The 25,026-nt window shown below is 44.5% G+C and overlaps 1 protein-coding gene across 1 annotated transcript in view; it reads left to right on the top strand.

Moving 5' to 3' along the window:
* The first annotated feature begins 16,178 nt into the window (after positions 1 to 16,178).
* The window catches only part of XKR4 (XK related 4), a 374,859-nt gene continuing 366,011 nt past the window's right edge, over positions 16,179 to 25,026 (top strand). Inside the window, exon 1 of the mRNA XM_049633683.1 lies at positions 16,179 to 17,064. Coding sequence (XP_049489640.1) covers positions 16,244 to 17,064 — 821 coding nt within the window. The 5' untranslated portion in view covers positions 16,179 to 16,243. The remainder of the gene's footprint in view (positions 17,065 to 25,026) is intronic.

Here is a 25,026-nt window from a genome sequence, read left to right as displayed (position 1 = left end):
CATCACACTGTGTGGACCGGTAAGTGCAAGAAGCTAAAAGGAAATGAATTCCGGGTTTTGACGCCCGGAATGAGGGAAACAAAAACAAATTCACGATGAATCCGAAAAGGCAGGTGGTAATATAACTCTGTTATTATGACCTCAACCCTGCCTCTTTTTGATAGATATGTGTGTTACTTTCATAGCAATAACAATGCACCACAGAGTGGCTGGCTTAAAATAACAGAAATGGATCCTCATGGCTGTGGAGGACAGAAGTCTAAAATCAAAGGGTTAGCAGGGCTATGTCCGCTCAGATGTCTCCGCAGGAGGTGAAGCTTCTTCTAGCTTCTGGTGGCTCCTGGCGATCTTTGGCTTGTGGCCCCATCACTCCAACATCTGTCTTCCTATGTTGCCTTTTCCTTTGTGTTTCTGTGTGTCCCTTCTGTCTCATGTAAGGAAGGGCATGCTCACTGGGGAAAAAAAATTATATACATATGTTAACGCTTTAATACAAAGTATGAAAATTGATGTTCATTTAAAATTATGCTTTTCTGGGAGTGTTTGGGTGGCTCTGTGGGTTAAGCCTCTGACTCTTGACTTTGACTCAGATCAGGATCTCACCGTTCGTGAGATAGAACCCAGTGTTGGGCTCTACGCCGACAGCATGGAGCCTGCTTGGGATTCTTTCTCCCCTTCTCTTTCTGCCCCTCCCCTGTGCTCTCTTTCTCTAAAAATTAAAAAAAAAATCTTATGTTTTTCTATATCATTTACTTTTGGTTACATTCATGCTATTATTTAAACAAAGCAATAGGACTAGGTAACAGTATTTTTAAAAAATTTTTTTAATGTTTACTTATTTTTGAGAGAGAAAGAGAGAGAGACAGAGTGCAGATGGGGGAGGGGCAGAGAGAAGGGGAGATACAGAACCCGAAGCAGGCTCCAGGTTCTGAGCTGTCAGCATAGAGCCTGACGCAGCCTCGAACTCATGAATCACAAGATCATGACCTGAGCCGAAATCGGATGCTTAATCAACTGAGCCACCCAGGTGCCCCAAGTAGTAGTATTTAACAGTAGGATTAATTAAATGACATATGTGAGGAAACATAACAATATTTTCATGTTTCTGTTCTTATTCACAGAAATTTATTTTAGACCTTGGGTATTTAAATTTTCATAACTCATATCATATGTTCTTAATATAAATAAATGTAAGACTTTTAAGCAAGGAAAAAGTAAAGACAATAAGATGATTAAGCAATTATTGTTTATCACCTATATTTCGTAGAAATAAAAATGAAATGTTTCTTTGGGCTCCATAGTTACACTGGGATAGTTGTACTCTATTTCTTTTGTAATAATACTTTTCTGAACTCCCTGCAGCTTTTAAGACCTCCTTCTTTTCTTTTATGCAATGATAAAACTGAAGATGGTCAGATGTAATGTTCACTTTGATATGTATCTGTGCTCTTATTAAGCCCACATTAGACTGACTCCTGGTGTCAGTCCAGCGTGATGACACCAAGCTAAAAAAGTGTTCGTGTATGGAACACTGTTAAATACTACATACTAGAAACAACGGTTTTTTGACTTGCAGGAATTTGTTCTCAGCTCCCCAAGAATGCCTATTTGCTTAGTATTGAAGGCTTGTCTTGGTAGACCAGCTATTTGTCAGTCAATAAGGCCCTCTACGTCTATACATGCACCGTACGGGCTCCTCGTGACTCACATGACCGCCGATTTTTTAACTTTCCGAAACACATTAGATACCATCATAAACTAAATCTTTCATTCTCAAGGAGCCAGCGTGGCTCAGTCTGTTAAGCATCTGACTCTTGATTTTGGCTCAGGTCATGATCTCACAGCTCTGTGAGTTCGAGCCCCACATCGGGCTCTCTGCTGAGAACGCGGAGCTTGCTCGAGATCGGGTCTCCCTGTCTCTCTGCCCCTCTCTGCCCCCAAAATAAATAAATAGACATTAAAAAAAAGAAATGAAAAAAAACCTTTCTCAGGGAAAAAGACTTCAAAGTAAAGAGGTAAGCTGAACTCATGCAATGGAAGTAGGATTTCAAATATGTTAAAATTTTAGTAAAGAAATGAGAGAGTCCTATTTAATTCAGGTGGTTTTCTGGTGACATTTTTTGTTTGCTTGTTTTGTTTTGTTTGTTTGTTTGTCTGTCTATTTATTTATTTATTTATTTTGAGTTCTGAGGTAGCCTTGTTTTCAAAATCTGAGGGTCTTTTTTTCCTGTATGAGGTTTTGTCACAGCCCACGAATGGTATTGAACGTGGCACAGTTAGTAAATCCTTTGGCCTCTTTATGGCCTCTTCAAAGATCATCAAGAAATTTTATTATTTTATTATTTTTACTCTTTTATTGAGACATAATTGAAATACATCATATGGTTTTAGATGTACAACATAGTTATTTGACATAATCGTCACAATAATTGTAGTTACCATCTGTCACCATACAAAGTTAGTACAATATTATTGACTACATTCTCCATGCAATACATTACATTCCCATTCCTTATTTATTTTATAAGTGGAAGTTTGTACTTCTTGATTCACTTCACCCATTCCCCACCCTCAAACCCCAACACCTGTGGTAACCACCAATCTAGTCTTTGTATCTATGAGTCTAGGTTTTGTTTGGTTTGTTTTGTTTTTTAGGTTCCACATATAAGTGAGATCTTACAGTATTTGTTGTTGTCTGACTTATTTTACTTACCATAATTCCTTCAAGGTCCATCCATGCTGTTACAAATGTCTAGATTTGTTTCATTTTTTTTATGGCTGATTTGTGTGTGTGTGTGTGTGTGTGTGTGTGTGTGTGTTTCATCTATTGATGGAAACTTAAGTTGCTTCCATGTCCCCTACTATTATGATCAATTAATATCTGCTTTACATATTTTGGTTATTCTATGTTAGGTGCATGTATATTTACAAATGTTATTTGTTTTTGTAGGACTGGCCCCTTTATCATTATATAGTGCCCCCTCCTTATCTTTTATTACAGTCTTTTAAGTCTATTTTGTCTGGTATGAATATAACTACTCCAGATCTCTTTTTGTTTCCATTCACATGAAATATATTTTTGCATCCCTTCACTTCCAATCTGTGTGTGTCCTTACCTCTAAGGGAGTCTCTTGTAGGCAGTATGTGGATGTGCCTTGTTTTAAAAAAAAAATTTTTTTTTCCATTCAGCCAATCTATGTGTTTTGATTGGAGAATTTAGTCCATTTACATTTAAAGTGATGACTGGTAGGTATGTACTTATTGCCATTTTATGAATTATCTTCTTGATTTTTTTTTGTAGCTCCTCTTTTTTCCTTTATTCTCTTTCTCTCTTTCCTTGTGGTTTGATGACTTTCCCTAGTGTTATGTTTAGATTCCTTTCTCATTTTCATTTGTGTATTTTATAAGTTTCTGTTTTGTGCTTCCCATGAGGTTCACATATATCATCCTATGTATATAGCAGTCTATTTTAAGTTGATAGCAATTTAAATTTTAACACATTCCAAGACTTTGCTTTTTTACTCCCTTCACCATGTTTTATTTTTTTGATGTCAGATTTTACATTTTTTTAATTTCGTGTAATCCTTAACCGTTGCAGTTTTTGTTAATTTTACTACTTTGTCTTTTAACCTTTATACTTTATGCTTTTTAAGTGATTAATCCATTTCCTTTAGTATATATTTACCTTTACCAGAGAGATTTTTACTTTCATATGTTTTCTTTTATTAACTAGTGCTGTTTCTATTCAGCTTTAAAAAAATCTCTTTAACATTTCTTGTAAGGCAAATTTAGTAGTAATGAACTCCTTTAGCTTTAGTTTTTGCTGGAAAACTCCATGTCTCTCTTTCAATGTTTAATGATAATTTTCCCAGATAGAGTGTTCTTGGGTTTTTTTCCCTTCACTTTGCCTATGTAATGCCACTCCCTTCTGGTCTGCAAATTTTCTGGTGAGAAATCTGTTGATGGCTTTATGGGGTTTCCCTTATATGTTACAATTTTTTTTTCTCTTACTGATTTTAAAATTCTCTTACTATCTTTGACTTCTGACATTTTAATTATAATGTCTTGTCTTGATGTGGATATCTTGGTGTTCATCTTACTTGGAAATCTCTGGGCCTCCTGCACTTGGATGTCTGTTTCCTTTCTCAGGTTAGGGAAATTTTCAACCATTATTTCTTCAAATAAATTGTCTGCCCCTTTCTTTCTCTCTTCTCCTTGTGGGAGCCCTATAATTCAAATATTATTCCACTTGATGTTATCCTATAGGTCCCTTCAATTATCTTCATTTTTAAAAATTCTTTTTTCTTTTTGCTGCTCTAGCTGGGTGAGTTTCATTGCTTTGGCTTCCAGTTTGCTGATTCACTATTCTGTTTCATCTAGTCTGCTGTTGAGCCCCTCTAGTGTATTTTCAGTTTGGCTATTTATTCTTCAGCTCTGTGATCTCTGTTTGGTTCTTTCTTATGTTTTCTATCTCTTTGTTGAAATTCTTGCTGTGTTTACCCATTCTTCTTCCAAGCCTGGTAAGCATCTTTATGACCATTACTTTGAATCTATATGAGGTAGATTACTTATCTCCACATCATTAAAGCCTTTCTTTGGCTTTGTTCTTATTCTTTCATTTGGAACATTGTTCTCTGTCCCCTCATTTTGCTTGATTCTCTGTGTTTGTTTCTATGTGTGAGGTGAAATGGCTACGTCCCTCAGTCTTGAAGGAGTCACCTTGTGTAGATGATGATCCTTCTCATTCAATCTTGCCCTCACCCTCATTTTTCTCTCAAACCTTTGTGCTTGTCTCAACCACCTGATTTATTCTTGATATGTCCCTGTTGTTGAGGCTGGGCCAAGACCCGCCAGTGTTCCAAGGGGGGAGGAGGAGGATCTCATTTAGTGCTGAGTTTCAGGCTGATTGCAAGCCAGACCCTCAGGTTGTGGCTTTTAAAGTATGCAAATATATATAGTTTTGTGGAGCTATAATCATCATTTCTGCTGGCCTACAGACCAGGAGGTCAGGAGATGTCCCTTGGGTGACAGTTGTAAAAAATTGGGGGTCTAAGCAAGTGTATAAGTGCCTTTCTTGGAGGTCTCATTGAGCTGTAGCGAGGTCAAAGGGGTGTTCAGGGAGAAGGCCTCCCTGTCTATGCTCCCCGGGGAGAGGCTTTTTAGCCTCTAGATGTGTGGGAAATCTGAAGCCTGTCCCTCAGGCTGAAGCTTCAGGCTAATATGCCTTTTTCACAAGAATATTGGGGTTGCGTTTTAGTTTGCTGTCCGCACGGTGCCCTGGGGGTGGCAGCCTCTTAAGAACAGTCTTTCTTATTGTTACATTCCCACGGAACTCAGGGATGCCAGCCCCTTGGCCACCAGGGCCAGGCAATCAAGGGGCGCCCCCTGTGTGGGTTGTGCACACCCACTGGCTTTGGAGCTGGAGAGTATAGGCAGCAGGGCAAGCTCACTGGTCTGAGAAAGGTAGGGTGATTGTGCCATGACTGCTCACCCTGCCTGTCTCAGTAAGGCACCAGGAGGACAGCTTGCTCACCTGTGCTAACTGGCCAGGTAAAAAGTGCAAAAGTAGCGTCCACCAGTGCCTCTGTCTCCAATAAGTCAACTATCCCCTGCCCCTCCCGCAATGCTTTTAGAGTAGCTAATAAATCTCATAGTCTAGGTCCTTTGCAAACTTCTGGTTTTTGGGGGTCCCCCCACCCCCCGCCTAGGTCTCAGGGTGAGTGGGACTCCACGTGAATTTTTTAAAGCGGAATCTCACTTTCCTTTATCACTTGGAAGCCCAAGTGACTGGGTCCCACTCTGCACTCAAGGTAGTCCCGGTCTGGCTGTCCCACACTATGGTGACTCCACTGTTTGGCCCCGTTTTGTTCAGCTTTGCAATTGCATCTGTTTGTTGCAACATTCTTGTTCTTTTCGTGTCTCTTAGCTCTCTTCCAAATCCCAACCGAGCCCTCACAGAAATCTTGTCCCTCTCCTTTCTCATGTACTCCCCTGGTCTTACATGAGTTTTGTTTCTTATCCTCTACATCCCTAAAGTCCTATATTAAGAAAAATGCTAGTGATGTATCTGCATCACAGAAGCGGATAGTAGAATAAAGAATCCTTGCTGACATCTTCTAACGCTCTTGAGAGTGGGAGGGTCTGCTTCAACATTTTTATAAAACTCTCTTTTTATACCTTGTATGGGAGACTATGTACTTTTTCGGGTCTAGTGTTAGATTTACAGAAAAGTTACAAAGATGTCATCGAGACTTCCTTTATATACCTCTCACTCGGTTACCCCCGTTAACACCTTACATTGGTGCGTTACCTTCGTCACAACCAAGACACCAACACTGATACATTCCTACTAGCCAAACTTTGAACTTTATTTGAATTGCACTGATTTATCCACTTATGCCTCTTCCAGGATCCTACCCAGGACACCCTTACTCCTCATTTCCTTAGCTTCCTCTTGGCTGTGACAGTTTCTCAAACTTTGCTTATTTTTGATGTGTACTCGTTGGGCACGTTGTAGAATGTCCCTCTACTAGGATCTGTCTGATGATGTCCTCATGATTACATTCGAGTTGTAGCTTTGGGGGAAGACGACAGAGGAGAAGTGCCCTCATCCCCTGTTTTAGGGGTACCTGCTATCAACATGACTTATCACTGTGGATTTTGATCTAGATCACCTGGCCAAGAGAACGTCTGCCAGATTTCTCCACTGGAAAATGGCTCCCCAACCTTCCCAGGGTAGAAGGTAGGGCAGGCAGGAGCGGGGGTGGATTAAGCCCTTTCTTCTCAAGGGGTTCATGTGCTTTTGGATTCTGCTACTTTCCTCTCAAGCACCAGAATCCAATATAAATAAAACTCTTTCTTAGTCAAGACTATAATACTTTTAAAATTTGTCTAAGTGCTAGAGTGGAAACTACGTGTTTTCTGCTTTTTTTATTGCAAATGTACATTTTAACTATGTCAGAGTTAAACAGAATCTTATTGGCTAGCTTGGGGACTTAATCACCTAAGCACCATTTATCTTTGTTGTTTTTTTTTTTTTTTCTTATGGGAAAATGCACTTTAAGACTTAAATGACTCACTAAGATACTTCAGAAACAAAACTCACTTGGCCAGTCAGAGGCTATTATGAAGTATAGAAAGAAAGCCAGGGCTCCCTCTTTCTTTCTGCATCAAATCTAACCCTTTGCCCCCAGCAATTAAGATATTTCATTTAGGAGTGCCTGGGTGGCTCAGTCGGTTGAGTGTCCAACTCTTGATTTCAGCTCAGGACATGACCCCAGGGTGTAGGGCTGAGCTCCCAGTGCTGAACGCAGAGCCTGTTTAAGATTCTCTCTCTCTCTCTCTCTCTCTCTCTCTTTCTCTCTCTCTCTCTGCCTGTCTCAAAATAAATAAACAAACAAAAAAAGGACACTTCATTTTAGACCCTAAATTGCATCCCATTGTATTTGCTTTTCATCAGCTTATGTTGCTATGCCCATTTGGAAATTAGAATATTGGGGCAATTCAACCCTCCAGATTCCTCTAATGATCATTTTTGGTGCTTGTATCCCTTAACACTAACCTGTTCCTTCCCCAGCTTCCTTCTAAACTTTAAATTCCATGGTACTGCTCTAATTTTTTCTTTTTTTTTTTTTTTTGGATTTTGAGCATTTTAGATGACTTTATGCTTTTGGAGTTTTAGTTTTTGGAAAGTCATGGGCATAGTTCTCCTGGACTTCAGAAGAGGTGCAGATTATTTGTCTAGGAAACCTTTTCCAGAATATTTACCAAATGCCTGTTAATATGGCAGACACTGTGTTAGGCTCTGGGCACAGAGTATATATATGGAAGATTAGTGGTATCTCATAAATCATAAAGGGCCTTATATAAGATCTCTCTTTAATTCTCAACTCTGCTACTCGATTGTTCATTCTAAAATGCAAAATTAGCCATGCTACTCTTTTACTTTAAATGGTTCAAGAGTCCCTATAGTTTTGAGGGGCAAATACATCTTATTAACTTATCCCATAAGAACTGTGATATCGAGTAGTCTTTCCAACTCTCAAGGTCTCATTTTTTTCAAATAGTGGTAAAATGCCTGTCTGCATTCTTTTTAAAATGTGTCATGAGGTCTTAATAAGGCAATAGTGTTTGAAAAGCATAGGGTATGAGATAATTTTATTTCCTCTTGGTTGTAAGCTTTTTATTTCTTTTCTTTTCTTCTCTTTTCTTTTCTTTTCTTTTCTACCTTAAAAAACTATGTGTTATTCTATTCATTTAAATGGAATCCTGAAGAATGGACAAGAGTTAGGAAAATGGGTCTTGTGGTGGCACAAGGGTGTGGCCCAGATGTCTGGAGAAGAGTGGAGATCTCTCCACATCTGGGATGGTACAGTGAAGGGTGTGCCGGAACATAAGACGGGTCTCTGGCTGGCCAACAAGGAAGAGCAAAATAGCTCCATTATGATGGGTTCCTACCAACTCTTAGAATACCCCCAGAGGGTATTTCTTCACTCATTTGAAATGACTGGATGTGAAGACCTACAGTCTTCTCAGCATTATGGTTGATAGTGTAAGTGGCTTCAATTTGGTAGTTTCCCGGATGGACTCCAGAGAGGGGTTCTAGGACATATGCCACTGGCTTATTCATCAAGACACCTGTCTCAGTAGCATTCAGTTGCTTCGGTAATACAAGATTAGCTTTTTTTTTTTCCCCAAATGAAGCTCTTATTGGTAAGCAAAAATACAAGGGAGGAACATAAGTATGGATAGTCACCCTGTCTTAGTTTACTCAGGCTGTGCTAACAAAACCCGTAGACTAGTGGTGACATATATTCAGTCCATACCACACCCCAAGTGGAATCCTTAATTTGGTTGGGGTTGAACGACTGACTTTCCCGGCTGACCATAGGGGACAGCTGGGTCTTCTTTAATTCACCTCTATCTTTTCAAGGTCAAACACGTTGAATCAAAATATTTAATACTGACTATGTTTTACTAACTACCTTTCTCCCGAGTCCGAATATTCCCTCTCTGAAGTTGGATTATATATTAAAAAAATAGAAACAGGGGTGCCTGGGTAGCTCAGTTGGTTAAATGTCTGACTCGATCTCCACTCAGGTCATGACCTCACAATTTGTGAGACAGATCTCCATGTCAGGCTCTGTGCCTTGCTTGGGATTCTCTCTCTTTCTCTCTCTCTCTGAAAATAAATAAAGAGACCTTTAAAAAATAGAAACATACTAACAAAGACCCAAACAAAATCTGCTTTCCGCCGCCACCTAATATGAATCTTTGGGGCAAATGTTAACATTAATGCCTATTCTGATAGAGCTTCTACATTGGAACCTACAGGAAAAGCTCAGTACCTACTGGTAAGTGTGTGGGCTCTCTGCAGAATGGGAGGTCATCCCGTGCCCCACGCTACCTCCCATAGAACAAGGTGGAACCTTAAGTAGACAGGCAAAGAGTCAAGCCTCTTTCTCTTGGCCTAGATGAAGGGACTAAGTGTGTAAGTACAATGAAGAGAGGACTTGTATAAAAAATGAGGTTGCCCGAACTGGTGGCGAAGGGTCTCATGAATGAGGATTTGAAGCGCAGATTTAAAGAAAATGAAACAAACCTTATGGATACTTGGAGAAAAGCATCCCGGAAAGAACGGACAACATAGGCAAAGAATCTGGGAAGTGGCCTTACAAGTGTATCTGAGGTATCATCATAAGGAGAACTGTGTAGATGGAGTGGAGGGAGGGAATGGATGAGTAGGGTCAGAAGGAAACTGGCCGCCCGGGAGTCAGATTATGTAGGGCTTTGCATGCCAATATGAAAATGTTTCTTTTTATACGGTGAAAGACGGGAAGATGTTGGACAAATACGAGTCAGGGCTGACTTCGTGAGTGTGTGACCAGTGCAGGTGCACAGGGCTCCATGCTTAGAAGGGCACCTTAATGCGTTGCATTTGCCACCTTTTGTTCTTTGAATCTGTGTTTCGTAAGTGAATTCCGATCCGATAATGAAGCATGTGCCAAAGACTTGGAACCTCAGCTCACAAGTGGCCTCCCTGCTTCCCTAGGATGGATTCTCTGCCACCCACTCACCCCCTCCTGGTGCTCTAGCCCTGCCTGACCTCCCACTCCACACTTTCACCTGTGTCCCAGTACCATTGCTATCCCCTACCTTTAGTGGAGCCCCGGGTATGAAGCGAGGAGTGTTGCCGTCAGGTGTATGCTCCATGGCATTTCAGGGCGAGGCACGGTGGTAGCCCTCCCCTTCTCGGGCTGGCAGCTTTAGGAGCCTTCAGCAGGGGTCTCTTGCCCACTGAGGATCCAGGTATCCAGCATGTCCCAGTGTGAAGGCTGCAATCTCTTAAGGATTGTTTATCCATTATGGGTTGAAGCAGAGGTTCACGGGGAAGGAGACTGGCTTCCTTGCCCCTGACCAGGGTCCTGCATTATCATTTTGTACTGGGCCCCACAAGTTATGTAGCCGACACTGATGTGAATCAATGAATAGCATGACCCGGCGTGCTCATCTGAAGGATCCCTCTGACTGCCATGTTGACCGTAGGGGAAGCAAGGGAGGACACAGAAAGACCAGGAGGGAGACGGGAATCCAGGAGGGAGATAACTGTGAATCTAATCAAAGTGGCGTCAGGGAAGATGGCAAGGAATGGTCAAATAAAAATAGATTTTGAATGCGGAGCCAACAGTATTTTCTGGCGGATTAGATATAGGGTCTAAGAGAAGGAAGTGGCCAAGAATGACTCTACAATTCTTTGGTTTGAGAAACAAAAGGAAAGAGTTTCCATTAACTGAAATAAGGAAGGAGGAACAGATTTTGAGGGGTGTGGGAGGACTCGAAGTGCAATTTCAGACTATTTAAATTTGAGATGTCCATTAGGCATCCAAGTACAGACGTTGAGAAAGCTGTTTGATGTATTCTGGGGTCCAGGGCATATCCAGCCTGGAGAAATAAATAGGGGAGTCATCACCATATAGATGGTATTTTAAAACATAAGATTTCGTGAAATTATCGAGGGAGCAAGAGTACACAGAGAAAGATTTGAGGACTGAGCCTATTTAAAGATAGAGGAAATGAGAAAGAATTAGCAAAGGACCCAGAATTAGCAGAGAGGCAAGCTTTGAGAAAGAAAAAACCAAGAGTGTGTGGTACAGTGAAAGCCTAGTGAATAATATATTTCAGTGAGCAGGGAGGGAGTGGTCAACTAGGTCAAGGCTGCCAAAAGGTCCGAGTGAGATAAGAAGTGGGATGTTTAATAAAGTAGAGAGAGAGATGGGGTGCACTTGGTGAGAACAGTTTCTCTGGAGCTGTCCTGGGTTCATCTGAGAGTGTGCCAGAGGTTAGGAGAAGAGGAACTGAAGACTGCCAGGTTAGGTAACTCTAGAGGAACTCTGTGTGAAAGGTTTTGGGGAGATTTAGTGGTACCTAAAAGGGTACTGGAATTAAAAAATTGGGGGTGTATGTTTTGCGTTTTGTTTTTTTTTGGGGGGGGGTTGCTTTGTTTTCTAACTCGTGGATACATGAGAGCATGCTTGTGTGCCAACTGGAATGACCCAGCAGAGGGAGAACCAATGATTGTTGAAATTATCCTTGAGCTGTGCTCTTGAGCATTGAGAAGGGTGAGAAAGCGGGGTCTCCTTGTGCAGGCAGGAGGCTGAGTATGTTGGTACCAATGCCGGTAGGTAGGCTGGGAGGTACTGAGAGTTTTGTGGGTTCTGTTCTGATTGCTTCGTTTTTCTCAGTTAAATGGGAAGCATCAGCTGAGATTAAGGATGAGGAAGGAGGTAAAGTTGGAGAAGGGAAAATTAAAAAAAAAAAGAAATAATGCTTTAGAAGAGTAGAGAAGAAAAGGGACAAGTAAGGCACAGTGTGAGGCTGAGCAGGACTGGGGGGTCCCTGCAGGCTTTTTGTGACCAAAAAGGAGCTCAGTCAGCCTGGCTGCACCCTTCCTCTGACTGCAGCTGGTTGGAGGGACCTAGGTTTCCAGTTGGTGGAGAGAGGGTTTGGACAGGCTCGGTGTTTTGTCGAGTGGGAGGGACAACAGGATGAGGACGTGTTTGAGAAAGAGCTGATGATGGCTGACTATGGAAGTTCTGCTACGTAAGGAGAAAAGTGAGGGCAAGATCAGGTTAAAGGGCATGAGAATGAAGCAGAAAGGAATCCAAGGGTACTTGAGGGAATGGGTGAACCATTTGGGAGGGAGTAGCCGCGGCGGGATGCCTGCCGTTGAGTAATATCACGGTTTAGATTACAGTGGAGGTGAACTTCTGAGATACAGTAGAGGATCAGATCATTGAAGGAGAGATTATAGTACAGACAGGCCAGGAACCTGCACCAAAAACCAATGGATTCTGCTGCAGTTGGTCCAAGGACAGTATTTTGAGGAAATCTGATTTTAGGGAGAGTTGACAAGCTGAACATTAAATTTTAGAGTTAAGCCAGGAAACACGAGGGAGTGGAAGGGGCCCCTGGGTGGCTCAGTCAGTTGAGTGTCTGACTTATGCTCAGGTCATGAATTCATGGTTTTGTGAGTTTGAGCCCCGCGTCGGGCTCTGTGCTGACAGCTCAGAGCCTGGAGCCTGCTTCGGATTCTGTGTCTCCCTTTCTCTCTGCCCCTTCCCTGCTCATGCTCTGTCTCTGTCTCTGTCTCTCTCTCAAAGATAAATAAACATTAAAAGAAAAAAAAAAAGGAAAACATGAGGGGGTGGAAGAAACATGAAGAATATTAACAGAATGTTGTGTATTTAGTGTTTGAATGTTCTGGACACTGGATGTGGTGTTAGTTTACATGTATCATTTAATTTATTCCTGGCGACAACATTGGATACTAGAGACTATTATCATCCCTATTTTACGAGTGATAAACATGAGAGCCAGAGAGGTTAAATAACATGCCCAAGGGCGCCTCTGTCTGAGTCTAAACCCTGAGCGCTTCACCATTATGTCCGTCAGTCTTGACAAGTGCCACGATTATGATAGAGCAGGTGATATTAAAATCCGCATCCTGAGACGTGAATAATAGACTTATGGGATTAGAGACTCTCGGGAACAATATTGTATACAAAGCCCAGTAATATGCATTATCTCATCTAATCCTCCTCTTAATCCTGTGTATTAAGCAATTTGCCCAGATCCTGGGGCCAGTAAGCAGCAGAACCAGGATGGGACGGAATGTTCGTCTTCCGATCACCTACTTGTACACTCCTTCCACCAACTTCCACTAACATTTCCAGAGATGGTCCAGACAGAAACTTCCAAAAGGGTCTAGACAGTTTCGAGCAAATGTATTATTAAGGAAACCATCACTAGTTATTTCCTTCTTAGAACCTAACAGGGTAAGTCTCATAATTCCTATGTTGCCATGGGAACATAGTGAGTACAGAATGTAGTTATGGAATGTTCTTTCTATAAACTCATGCATTCATTCAGCTGTAATTTTCGGAGCAAATAGTCTGTGCAGGTGCTGTGCTAGGTGCACAGGATACAACCGAGTAAGAAACATCCCTGCTCTAAAGGAACCTTCAGTCAGCTCCAGGCCTTTAGAAGCTCAGATGCTCTGCAGGGTCTTTTCCCTGGAACAATGTTAAGGCACTGCATTTGACCTAGAATACACTCCATCCCTTAGGACCCGGTCACCTAAGAGATCATACCTCTCCCCAGTGGTTTGGCACACAGTAAGATGAGCTGTAGTGCCCTGGAGATGGAATCTTAGATTTGGACCTTGGGGAAATAGCACCAGAGTGTTATTCTAAAAAGGATTTTCTCGCTCCAGGAGGATCCGAGTTGAAAGTTAGATTTAAAAATACGCCCTTTGCCTGGCGTTCTGTCTGGCTCCGTGATACTGCATTGACCTTTATTCACCACTTGGCCATGACTTTTGCTAGACATAATGGATTTGTACATGCCATGTAAGGGGCAGGGGCTCTGTGGCCCTACAGGCTCCTGCCACACAGTCAGGAAAGGCCAAGTAAGGCGGCGCCCAGGGCCGCCACCTGTAAGAATAAAGGAGGCCACATCCAGGGCTGGGGCGAATTCCACTTTGTCCAGGTTGGTGCTAAAACAGCCGATGAGCCCTAGCACCACCAGATGTCCGGCGTGGCTATTTCTTTTTTTTTTTAATTTTTTTTTTTAACGTTTATTTATCTTTGGGACCGAGAGAGACAGAGCATGAATGGGGGAGGGGCAGAGAGAGGAAGACACAGAATCTGAAACAGGCTCCAGGCTCTGAGCCATCAGCCCAGAGCCTGACGCGGGGCTCGAACTCACAGACCGCGAGATCGTGACCTGAGCTGAAGTCGGACGCCCAACCGACTGAGCCACCCAGGCGCCCCCGGCGTGGCTATTTCTACGCGCAGAGAATTTTTTCCCCTGCATTTCTACTTCATGATGCTACTAATTAAGAATGGCGCACACACTAGTTCAAATGGAGCCTGGTGTCTACAACGGGGAAGGAGAGGAGGGTGCTATGTTTTGCCTCCAGACTTAGAAGACCACAAGTGGCAGCTCTTAATGGCAGTGTAACACGTGTTGCCTCACTTCCCTCTGGTCTTAAAACATGTGAGTCACAGTGTAATTAAAGAATTACACTCTCTGTCACTTACACTGCAAAAGTTAAGCGAGACAAATCAGACTAAGTTTTCTGGCTTTAAAAACAAAATGAGGATCCTACGTGTGTTGGGTTTTAAGAATCTTTTTTTTTTTTTTCAAGCCCCCAAATATCCTATATTCTCGTCGTTTCTCATTTGGCGAACCACTCCCATGACAGATTTGATTCACTCGAGTCATTTCTGGAGTTGGGGGACCACACCTCAAGTCCGTAACTCCTACAGCTTTAAGAGAAGGTAATTCTCCTTTTGGAGTAGGGGAGGTGGCGCCCGCTCGCGGCTCCGCCGCTGCCTACCTGCCGGCGGGGCCACAGTTTCCCGGGGTTGCCGGCCCCGCCCCGCTTCCCCGCGGCGCCGGGAGCCGCCGCCAGGGGTGCTGCGCTTCCCTCCCGAGGGAGGAGTGGGTGGAGGGCAGCCGCCAGGCCCGCCGCTCCCCCTGGCTCGGCTGCTGCCCGGCGGCGGAGAGCGCGTGGGGCGTGCTGGCCGGGCGACGTGGGCTTGGGTCGCAGAGGGGGCCTGGGCCACCTCCCCACCTCCCGGCTCCTGGCGCCGGGGTCCACCGCACCCTCCCCCGAGGGCGCCGGCTGGGGCTCCCCGCGGACCCGCCCCCTCGCCGCGGCACTCCAGGCCGGCGGTTCTGCGCTGCGCTCCGCGCCTCTGCGGGCCCCGCACGCCCTCTCCCTTCTCAGCTCTCCCGAGGCCGGGCACACCCACCGCCGCTGCCAGCATTCGGGGCCCTCGTGTCCGAGTTAAACCCCGTCTCCCAAACCGTCGCCAGCCCCAGCTGCACACCCAGCCCTGGTCCAGGTACCCGCAGATCAGAGCGGCATACAAAGAGGCCTGCGCCCCCTGAGCCCCCGCCGCCGCCCCGCCCGCCCCTGCCGGCTCTTCCTCGACCTCCGCGAGGGCTGGACGCCGAGACCCCTCCTCTCGGCGCCCTCCTGCCCCTCCCCCTGTGTCGTTCAAATCCACCCAGCGTTCCCCCGAAATCCTGTGAGCTGGGGGCCCTCGACCGTCCCTCGTCGACCTCTCGGCCGCTGCCCCCGGCCCCCGGGACCGGCCGGCCGCCCACCCCCACCGCAGCCGCGAGTCTCGGGCCCGGCCCCTCCTCCGGGGCCCTCCTCCTCCCTCGCCCCTCCCGAGCCGGGGTGGGAGCGGCGGCAGCTGGAAGAGAAGGGATGAGGTCATCCTCTCCCTCGGAGTCAGCTGGTGGAGGAGAGGAAGCGGGAGGAGGGAGCGCGCGCGAGGGGAGGAGAGGAATGTGCAGGTCCGAGGAGCGCCGCGGCGGCCGCTGCTGCTCCTGCTGCTGGCGGCGGCGGCGGCTCGGGCGGCAGCCGCGGGGCCGGGACGGCGAGGAGCGCGGGCGGCTGGCAGGGGCGCGCGCGGGGCGCCGCGAGCAGCTTGGCTCCGCGCAGGCAGCCAGGCGGCGCTCCTGCCGGCCCCAGGCGCGCCGCTAGCCCGGCCCAGCGCCCAGCCCGGCGGGCGGCGGGCGGCGGCGGGCGAGCCGGCGCAGGAGCAGGAGGAGGGGGAGCCGCGCCGCCAGGGAGGGAAGCCGGGGCGAGGCGAGGAGGTGGCGGGAGGAGGAGACAGCGGGGAAAGGTGTCAGATAAAGGAGGGCTCTCCTCCGGTTTGGAGGCATCATGGCCGCTAAGTCAGACGGGAGGCTGAAAATGAAGAAGAGCAGCGACGTGGCGTTCACCCCGCTGCAGAACTCGGACCACTCGGGCTCGGTGCAGGGATTGGCTCCGGGCTTGCCGTCGGGGTCGGGAGCCGAGGACGAGGAGGCGGCCGGGGGCGGCTGCTGCCCGGACGGCGGCGGCTGCTCGCGCTGCTGCTGCTGCTGTGCCGGGAGCGGCGGCTCGGGCGGCGGCTCCGGGGGCTTGGGCGGCCCGGGCGGCGGCGTTGGCGGCCCGGGCGGCAGCGGGGCGGGCTCGGCGGCGCTGTGCCTGCGCCTGGGCAGGGAGCAGCGGCGCTACTCGCTGTGGGACTGCCTCTGGATCCTGGCCGCCGTGGCCGTGTACTTCGCGGACGTGGGCACGGACATCTGGCTCGCCGTGGACTACTACTTGCGCGGCCAGCGCTGGTGGTTCGGGCTCACGCTCTTCTTCGTGGTGCTCGGCTCGCTCTCGGTGCAAGTGTTCAGCTTCCGCTGGTTCGTGCACGATTTCAGCACCGAGGACAGCGCCACGACCGCAGCCGCCTCCAGCTGCCCGCAGCCTGGAGCCGATTGCAAGACTGTGGCCAGCAGTGGGTCTGCAGCCGCGGAAGGCGAGGCTCGTCCTTCCACGCCGCAAAGGCAAGCGTCCAACGCCAGCAAGAGCAACATCGCCGCCGCCAACAGCGGCAGCAACAGTAGCGGGGCCACCCGGGCCAGCGGCAAACACAGGTCTGCGTCCTGCTCCTTCTGCATCTGGCTCCTGCAGTCACTGATCCACATCTTGCAGCTCGGGCAGATCTGGAGGTACGGTATCAGGGGTGGGGACGGGGGAGAACTGCTATTGCTAACCACATAACAGCCTCACTGCTTTGCTTTTGCACGAAAATCCTTTAGGGTTGCTGAGGTAGTAACCCTAGTCACACTCTTTCAGTGTGTGGGGTTTTTTTCTTTTTCTTTTTCTTTTTCTTATACCGGGTTTTGCATTTTTAAGATTTGTGATCACAACCTAAGGTGGGAGGGAAGTGAGAAGCAAGAGACAGGCAGCAAAGTGGTTTTGATCAACCCATCCCTCCCCTCTGTGTCCCCACGCTGCTTCACCAGCTTCTCTCTGTTTATATGCTACCCCCTCCCCATTTTTAGTGATACTGTTTCAGTGGCCGGGAGAGGATTCCTGTCACATCTTCTAAAAATCTTTTTTTATTATGTTGAATTTGCGGGGTATATTGCCATTTGGATGGCTTCTTTTGTTCCCTGTTGCTAATTCTAGTTATATGGGAATTCTTACTGCTCAGAAGTACCCACATTGGAATGCTCACTGGTAGGAGAAGTACTGTGCTCCAAGTAAAAAGCTTAGTGGGCAGACGGCTTGTCCTTTTTCGGAGAATACCGACACCTATATCTAGATCTATAATCTATATTTGTATCTATCTCCAACCACGAGTAGGTTCACTTTTATGATGTCTTTTCTGCTTAGCTTGCAATAACCCCACATTCTGATTTCTCACATAACTAAGAAACCTTAGAAAAGGGGTGGCGCGTCTTGTAAACTTTAATCGGACTTGGCATCTTCATTGGTCGCTCTGCTACTTGTCATCTGATGTACCAAGTCTTTTTACACAGATATCACTTCCACTTAGACACTGGAATACAAAGCTAAACTCTCTGGGCAGAGGGAGCCGTCATTTGAGCGGTCACTGCCTAGATTTAGGAATATCATGAAACAGAGTGCTCAGAAGTATGCAGTGTAAGTAAAATGAGGAAACTTCCTAGTAAGTGCACCAATGTGGGGCTTACGTGCTGGTATGCCAGTGTCCTTTTCCGTTTCATTTGTAGTTATCTTTGTGATAAAGGCTTTATAAATCATTAAGTGTGCCGAGGACATGTTTCCCATGTGGAAACAGCTCAGAGAATTTGTCGAATGGGACGAAACACTTGTTTTCTTTGCGGCGAACGATAGTGTTTTCGTGGAGAAGAGCAAGGGTGGTTATTTTGCAACCTTTCCTGGGACTGTCGTTGCTTTGTGAAGCAGGATGAACATTGCCATAGACGGCAAACTTTCAAATTGCGAAACTTTTTTTTTTTTTTTTCCCAAACGGATACTTTCTGGAAAAGTGGTATATGAGAGGCAGTCAGACCCGTCAGTGTTGGAAAGATCCATAGTTTGGACTCAAAGGACTTTGAAATGTCAGTTAAATGTGATAGCTGTATGTTCCATGAATGACCATTATGAAGCCTTATATGCAGCCATTATTATATGAAGCCATTCAGATTTGATGAAGAACTCAAATGTTCACATTGATCACTGAAATTGTTTAGTGGTGAGGTGCCTATGATTAGTAGTTTCCATCTGATAATGTGGAAAATGAAGCTTACACGCTTACCATTCCATTTGGTGACTTTTGCAAACTTTGTGCCGGATTTGGAAATCACTTACTTTTCAATCACCTTTGAAACGTCTAGATGTATGTAAATAATGCAGCCACTTCTCTTATTAGCTGAAGAACTGCCCATGCTTCCTCCAGATTGATAGTTTATGAAAAATATATTATCAAATTCTGTGACCTGAAAAATAATTTTCATTATCATTATGTTTACTAGACTGTCGAAACCAAACATTTTCCCAGTTGAACATTGACATTTAGTTATCTCAGGAGATAAAATGCAGAAAGTGAGAAATAATTAGGAAAAGAAAAGGGCCCACATACATCTCAGTGAGACCACAGCCACTGGGTCAACTGGCCATACAGAAAAGCTGATCTAGGAGGCGGAGGGAAAGAAGGGTAAGGTCAAATGCACAAGGAAAGTCACAGGCTGTCTGAAAAACGCAGTGACCCACCCAACTCTTAGAGAAACTGTGGTTACACAAGACTCCTTTTGTTAAGTATTTCTACAGGGTTTTGAGGTTTTTTCTGCTACTGCATGGTTCCCTGGGAGGAAGTATTGTTGCAAATATTTTCAGATATTTGCCCACATTTTCAGAATATTGTGTTTAACATGGAAGTCTGAATGATCTAATCCACCTGTTCTTGGATTCTAGTTACGATATTCGGGGGGGCAGTGGGGTAACTTGATGGAAGTATGGTCTAAGACTCAACCTCGTTTTCTCCTTATAAAGTATGTTTAAACAAACTTTAGCCTAATGTAGGAAACTGGAAAGGGATCGGAAAATTCATGGAGTTTAACACTCAGATGCCTTCTAAATTGTTTCAGCTTCTCCGAGTGTAGAGTATTGGAATGCAACTTTGGGCAGTAGGTCCATCTTTGATAATAAGCTGGTGAAAGGCAGTTCATCACAGATTGTTGTATTAGATCATTATCTTAGACCATTAGGATTCTTTAAATTAGGAACACCCCTCTGCTTCTTCTAGCTTTTCTTTTCAATGCATTATGCACAAATGTTGCAGAAACACCGAGGTACTGAATGGTTCAAAGCTCAGGGGCCATCATTCATGTTTTAACATGCTACTTTCTGAGATCAATAAAATAGATTTTAGCTAGGTTGGTAACTGTCCCTTGTATTTCCATGAAATTTTAGTTATTTTAGGTAAGGGCAAGGTTCTAAAAGCTTTCTGTAGATACAGTCCTTTGAAATAACATCAAAGTGTTTGCTTGTTCAGAAATAGCTATCTGAAACATTTTGGGCAAGATTTGAATGTATTTATACATTTATTACAAATGCAACTGCTGAAAGCAATGATACATATTCATTTTAATTAAAGTTTACTAATGGGAAATTAATGGCGGCTTTTAAAGTTACAAGAGTTGATTCTGAGAAAGAGCCATTTGAAATAATGAAGTGAGCTTTTGCTACCATGTGAAAAGAGCAATCACGACTTTAAAGGAAATGTGTGTGCAGATGAACAAGTATTTTTTTTCTTGTTCATTTCATACGAGTCCAGAAGTTACTAAGAGTGCAGTCTAGCCAGTGGGAATCACAAATGCCCAGCTGGAACAGTTTTTAAGTCTTCGCACCCATAATCAATTGTATCTGGATGCCTTCTTCCTTCAGAATTTATGACTTCCTCTCAAAAGTCTAACTCGGTTTTTCCCGTGTATGCGTGTATATACTTTTTTGGTTGTCTTCTAGCAAGCAGGCATATTGCATACAATAAGTGAGTAGATGGTCGAATGGGGAGTGTTTTTAGTCTTTGACTATTTTGGTTTTTGTTTCCGAATGTCTATCATGAGAGTCATGTGGTGACGACCTGGTGAAAGAACATTTCTCCTCTTCTCATGCTTGCTATTCCACAAGGTACGGCATGTGTTCCATATTCAAATAAATTGGAAAAAGGCAATTGGAAAAGGGCAGCTTGAATGGAATTAAACAGATCTCTCTACAGCAGGACTTCTCAGAGCCTTTAATAAGCTGATATGCAAAAAAAAAAAAAAATAATAAGCTGATGTGTAGTTACCGATAACTTTGCAAAGGTATACTTATTAAACACTCTTGTGGCACACAGGGAACTTTGAGCAATGCTGTTCTAAGTTGTTCTTAAATCTGGCCAACCATAAATAATAATAATGCCATATAGCACTTGAAAAATTTACAAATGTTTTTATATTCTTTATCTCAACTACGCTTTACAAGAACCTAAGAGAAAAAATCATTAGTATCTCTATAATATGAGAAAAGTGGCTCAGAGAATTCCCCAGCTATTATGTGACATAGCTAGGAGTCAAAGCCTGGCCCACCATACCCAAAGTCTGTGCTCTTTCTGGATCAGTTTGGGTGCCTCCAAATGCCAGCTTGGATAATAATGACAACATTGTGTAACAATGACACTTGACCTTCACTAAGGATGGCAAAGTGGGAGAGGGAGCTGCGGTTTAGACGGGGTAAGAGATGTGTCCAATAACACACCAGGAGTCAACCCGCCGAATAGGGCCTGGGGCTCAGCTTGTCTGACTCTAAGTCCAGTGCTCCTCATGCTGAGCTTGCCGCATTAAATCCCAGTTGGGTAACAGGGTCTTGCAGTGGCATTAATGATTAAACGGCGCGATGCAGGTGAATGTGTGGAAAGTGCCTTGCAAATGATAAAAGAGGTTCTAGCAATCAAGAATGGGTAGGGAAATAGCATACAGGTTACACCTCCGACCACTGAAAAAGTACTTTATCGATTTGGAGTTAGTTCTGAATTCTGATATAGGTCAGGCAAGATTGATGCCCTTTCCTCAGTTCATTGAATGGTTACTTTTCTGTATATTTGTGTTTCCCTCTACTGCATATTAATTAACTTATTCATTCTGCATATAGTGAGGACTTACTCTATGCAAGGCACTGTTCTAGTTACTAATTACCCCCAAATGAATAAAATACACATCATCTTTTAAGGATTCCATTGTCTGGCGAGGAAGACAGAAAAACAAACAAACAATTTCAATACAAGGAAATAAGTACTAGGAAAGAAACAGGAACCTCAAACCATCTTGGTGATTCCGATGAGACTCCGGAAGAGGGGATGTTTGAGCAAAGGTTTGAATGAGGAGAAAATCTGCTGTCTGAATAAAGCGGGGCAATGGCTGCAGAGCCTTGGCTATGACTTTGTGTAAAGGCATGGGGGTAGGGGTGGGGCGGGGAAGAGAGAACAAGGCAGGTTAAGTGTGTCCTTTGAATAGAGAGTGAATGAGGGATAGTAGCTAGAGAGGAGGAAGGAGAATTCCTTGGGTAGACAATGAAGGGGATTTAGATTTTATTCTGAAAGCATGGAGGAATCCTGGATTATAAGAGCCAGGGAGGGGAGGGATTGTTACAAAAGCGTTAAAACATTGTTTTAGCCAAAGGAATGGTGCGTAGTTCAGTTTCAGAGGATACATCATCAGATCCTTTTGGATTCAGTCATGTCTTTTTCACTTGTTAAAATTCGTTGATTTTAAAAGGATCAAGTTTGGATGTAATTGGAGTGCCTAAATAGGCTCAACAAGTTGGGGAGTGCTTTTTCAGAAAAACAGATCGGTTGAAATTGTTCCTGGATTTATGCCAAAGTAAACTCTTTTTAAAAAAAATTTTTTTTAATGTTTATTAAGTTTTGAGAGAGAGACCGAGAGAGAGAGTGGGAGCAGGGGAGAGGCAGAGAGAGAGAGAGGGAGACACAGAATCCAAAGCAGGCTCCAGGCTCCCAGCTGTCAGCACAGAGCCCGATGCGGGCTTGAACTCACAAACCGTGAGATCATGACCAGAGCTGAAGTCCACTACTTAACTGACTGAGCCACCCAGGTGCCCCTATGCTAAAGTAAACTCTTGGCAAAAGTTTATTTCTGGCTACCTTTGGAAGACATTTTCCTTAGGATACGGTGGTCTTCGTGTTATTCGAATTTAGGTTTCCTTGTCCTTGGAAACTTGTTCTTTCTGTTTTTGTAACGCTTTTTCAATTTTCTGAGGGCTTTGAGCCTCAGAGTAATCTCTGAGGTAGCCCTTTCATTTTGCAAATGTGGAAATTGAGACAGAGAATGTTAAGTGTGTTTTCTGTCCAGGTCATATAGTTCTGCACCGATTCTAGGTTAGAATTCGGTACTGATGTGGGAGGGGAAAAAAGGCCACATGAGAAAATCGTTGATGAGATTGAGGGTCCTTAGGTAGAAGAGAAGGCTGAGAAGTTAAGAGCTCCCTGGTAAGTACTGAAGGGTTGTAATGAGGGCCAGGCACTGGACTTGGGTGTGGGCCCTCTGGGGTAAGATGGACAGATTTTGAGTCAATGTAAGGAAGCAGTTTTTAGCTAGTCAAAGGCATCCAGAGATCAAGTATGATTCCTTATCAGCAGCGAGTTCCCCAACATTGGAGTGTCTAAGCATCATTTAGAAAAATGGACGCAGAGTTGTAGCAGAAAAAACTTTTAAGTATCATGCAGAGGGTTGAACTAAAAGATCATCCTCCAGCCCTGAGATTTCATGAGAGTTTCCATCATCAATTACATGCTGCTCCAAACATAGTAGACTGATCTTTGCTTTCTCGTGGATGGAAGAAGCAGGAGTTTGCTTGGAACACTGCAGTTATGTTACTTTGAGATCTGTTCATTGGTTTATGGACCCGCTATCTTCCCTAGAGCACCACAAGTCTCTGTAACATCCTTGAGTACTGGCCTTGCTATTTAAATCTCTGAGTTACCTAACAGATATAAATCCACACACAACCAGACAGTCCTCTGTGCATTTACTGTGGCTTCTCTATGTGTTGGAATAATTTATGCATAAATCTATGTGATAGAAATACTTATTTCAGTATCTTTGCAATAACTAGTGCAAAAATTGTATTTTTTTCCCCACTCACTTGAACCATATACTGTTTACTTATAAGGGTGAAAACGGATTTTATGGTTATTACATTCTGATGGAATTTGCCGACTTCCTGCATAGCGTAGTTAAAAGTATCTATACAAGTGGATGCTATCATTTTTGAACAGTATCCGCAACTCCTTGGCTCAGTAGCTTTGAGGGTCTTTGCTCAGTCACTTGCAAAAAATTCTTTAATGTTTGCGTATCCAAGTACACATCTTGCTGTTAAACGTGTTCTCTACTTTACAGCTTGAGCGAAATCGTTTACCTGTGATATTAAATAACACCAATCACTGGGTAACCGGTACAGAATGATTCCCCTTTGTATGAACTCACTGGCTAATCCAATTAGCACATTGCTTGACTTGCTATAGAATTTTAAATGACACCCTAACTAGGCCCATGGAAGCAAGATCAGGAATTAGAATTAGAAGTCTTAGTCTTAGGTGTTATCAGACACAAGGTGCAGTGTGCTACCAGTCATGAGAAAGTGCTTGTCAGGTGTAATCTTATAAAATAGTTGTAATGTGTTGAAGGATGTCAGGGAAGAACAAATCCTGTTGAATGGCATTGCACAATTCTGACCACCACCGAGTGACTTCCTTCCGGCTATATGCCAGTGTCACTTGTAATTGGTGGCATGGCCGGTCAGGAAGGAAGACCACGGGCCCGTCCTTGGGAAGTTACTCCAATGGTTGTGGAGGTTCCATGCTCAGTGACTATTTACTGACCTGTGAATGAAGCCCAGGCATTATTCTTTCTTCTCTATGAGAAGGGGGCTGTTTGCTTCTTGAGTTTCTAAGGGTGCAGCGAATCAGAAGGGGTGTTGTTATCTAGAAACGATATCCCTCCTTGCCCCAGCTCTTTTTTTTTTTTTTTTTTTTTTTTTTTCAGATCGCCAGCATTAAGGAAGTGGGGATAAATCCCATAAAGTGCTAGTTCTGCTCAGAGAAAGATGCATCCAGAAGCCCAGCTTGGCATTTCTGTGCTTGCTGATGGAAAAGGCAGCCTGGGAAAGCTTTGGGATAAAACTTTTTCACTTTCTCCTTCCCTACACTTGACTGCCTGAGGGTATATTTATGTATGGAATGATTTTGCTCTTTCTGGTGCTTCTATTTGTCTATGCAAAGAAGGTTTGTAGCTTCTGCTCTTACTCGTGCCACTCCCGTGTCTGTCATACTTCTTACCACCGTAAACCAGTAAATTCACGTCTAGTATATCCACAGAACTAATATAGATTACTGGTTTCCAAGGAAACTAAAGAAGGGTTCAAGTGGAAATAAATCAGTCCAGAGGTTTTCTAGAGGCAGTGATCTGAAGGACAGCATTACTTCCTTTCCAACCCTAAGATGATGGGTCCCAGTAGAATATCGGTGACGGATCTTCTTTCCAGAGGCAGCTCCTTTGGGGGCAGTGGACTAGGTGAGGAGTCAGAAGGGATGAACTGGCTGCTTGATAGCCCAGATCCCAGGCAGGTCACCTCAGTGCTCTGGGCTA

The sequence above is a fragment of the Panthera uncia genome, chromosome F2 (genome assembly GCF_023721935.1).
Source record: "Panthera uncia isolate 11264 chromosome F2, Puncia_PCG_1.0, whole genome shotgun sequence".
Classification (NCBI taxonomy): Eukaryota; Metazoa; Chordata; class Mammalia; order Carnivora; family Felidae; genus Panthera; species Panthera uncia.
Note: the sequence above shows the minus strand (reverse complement) of the source record. Positions and strands in the feature narration are given on the sequence as shown.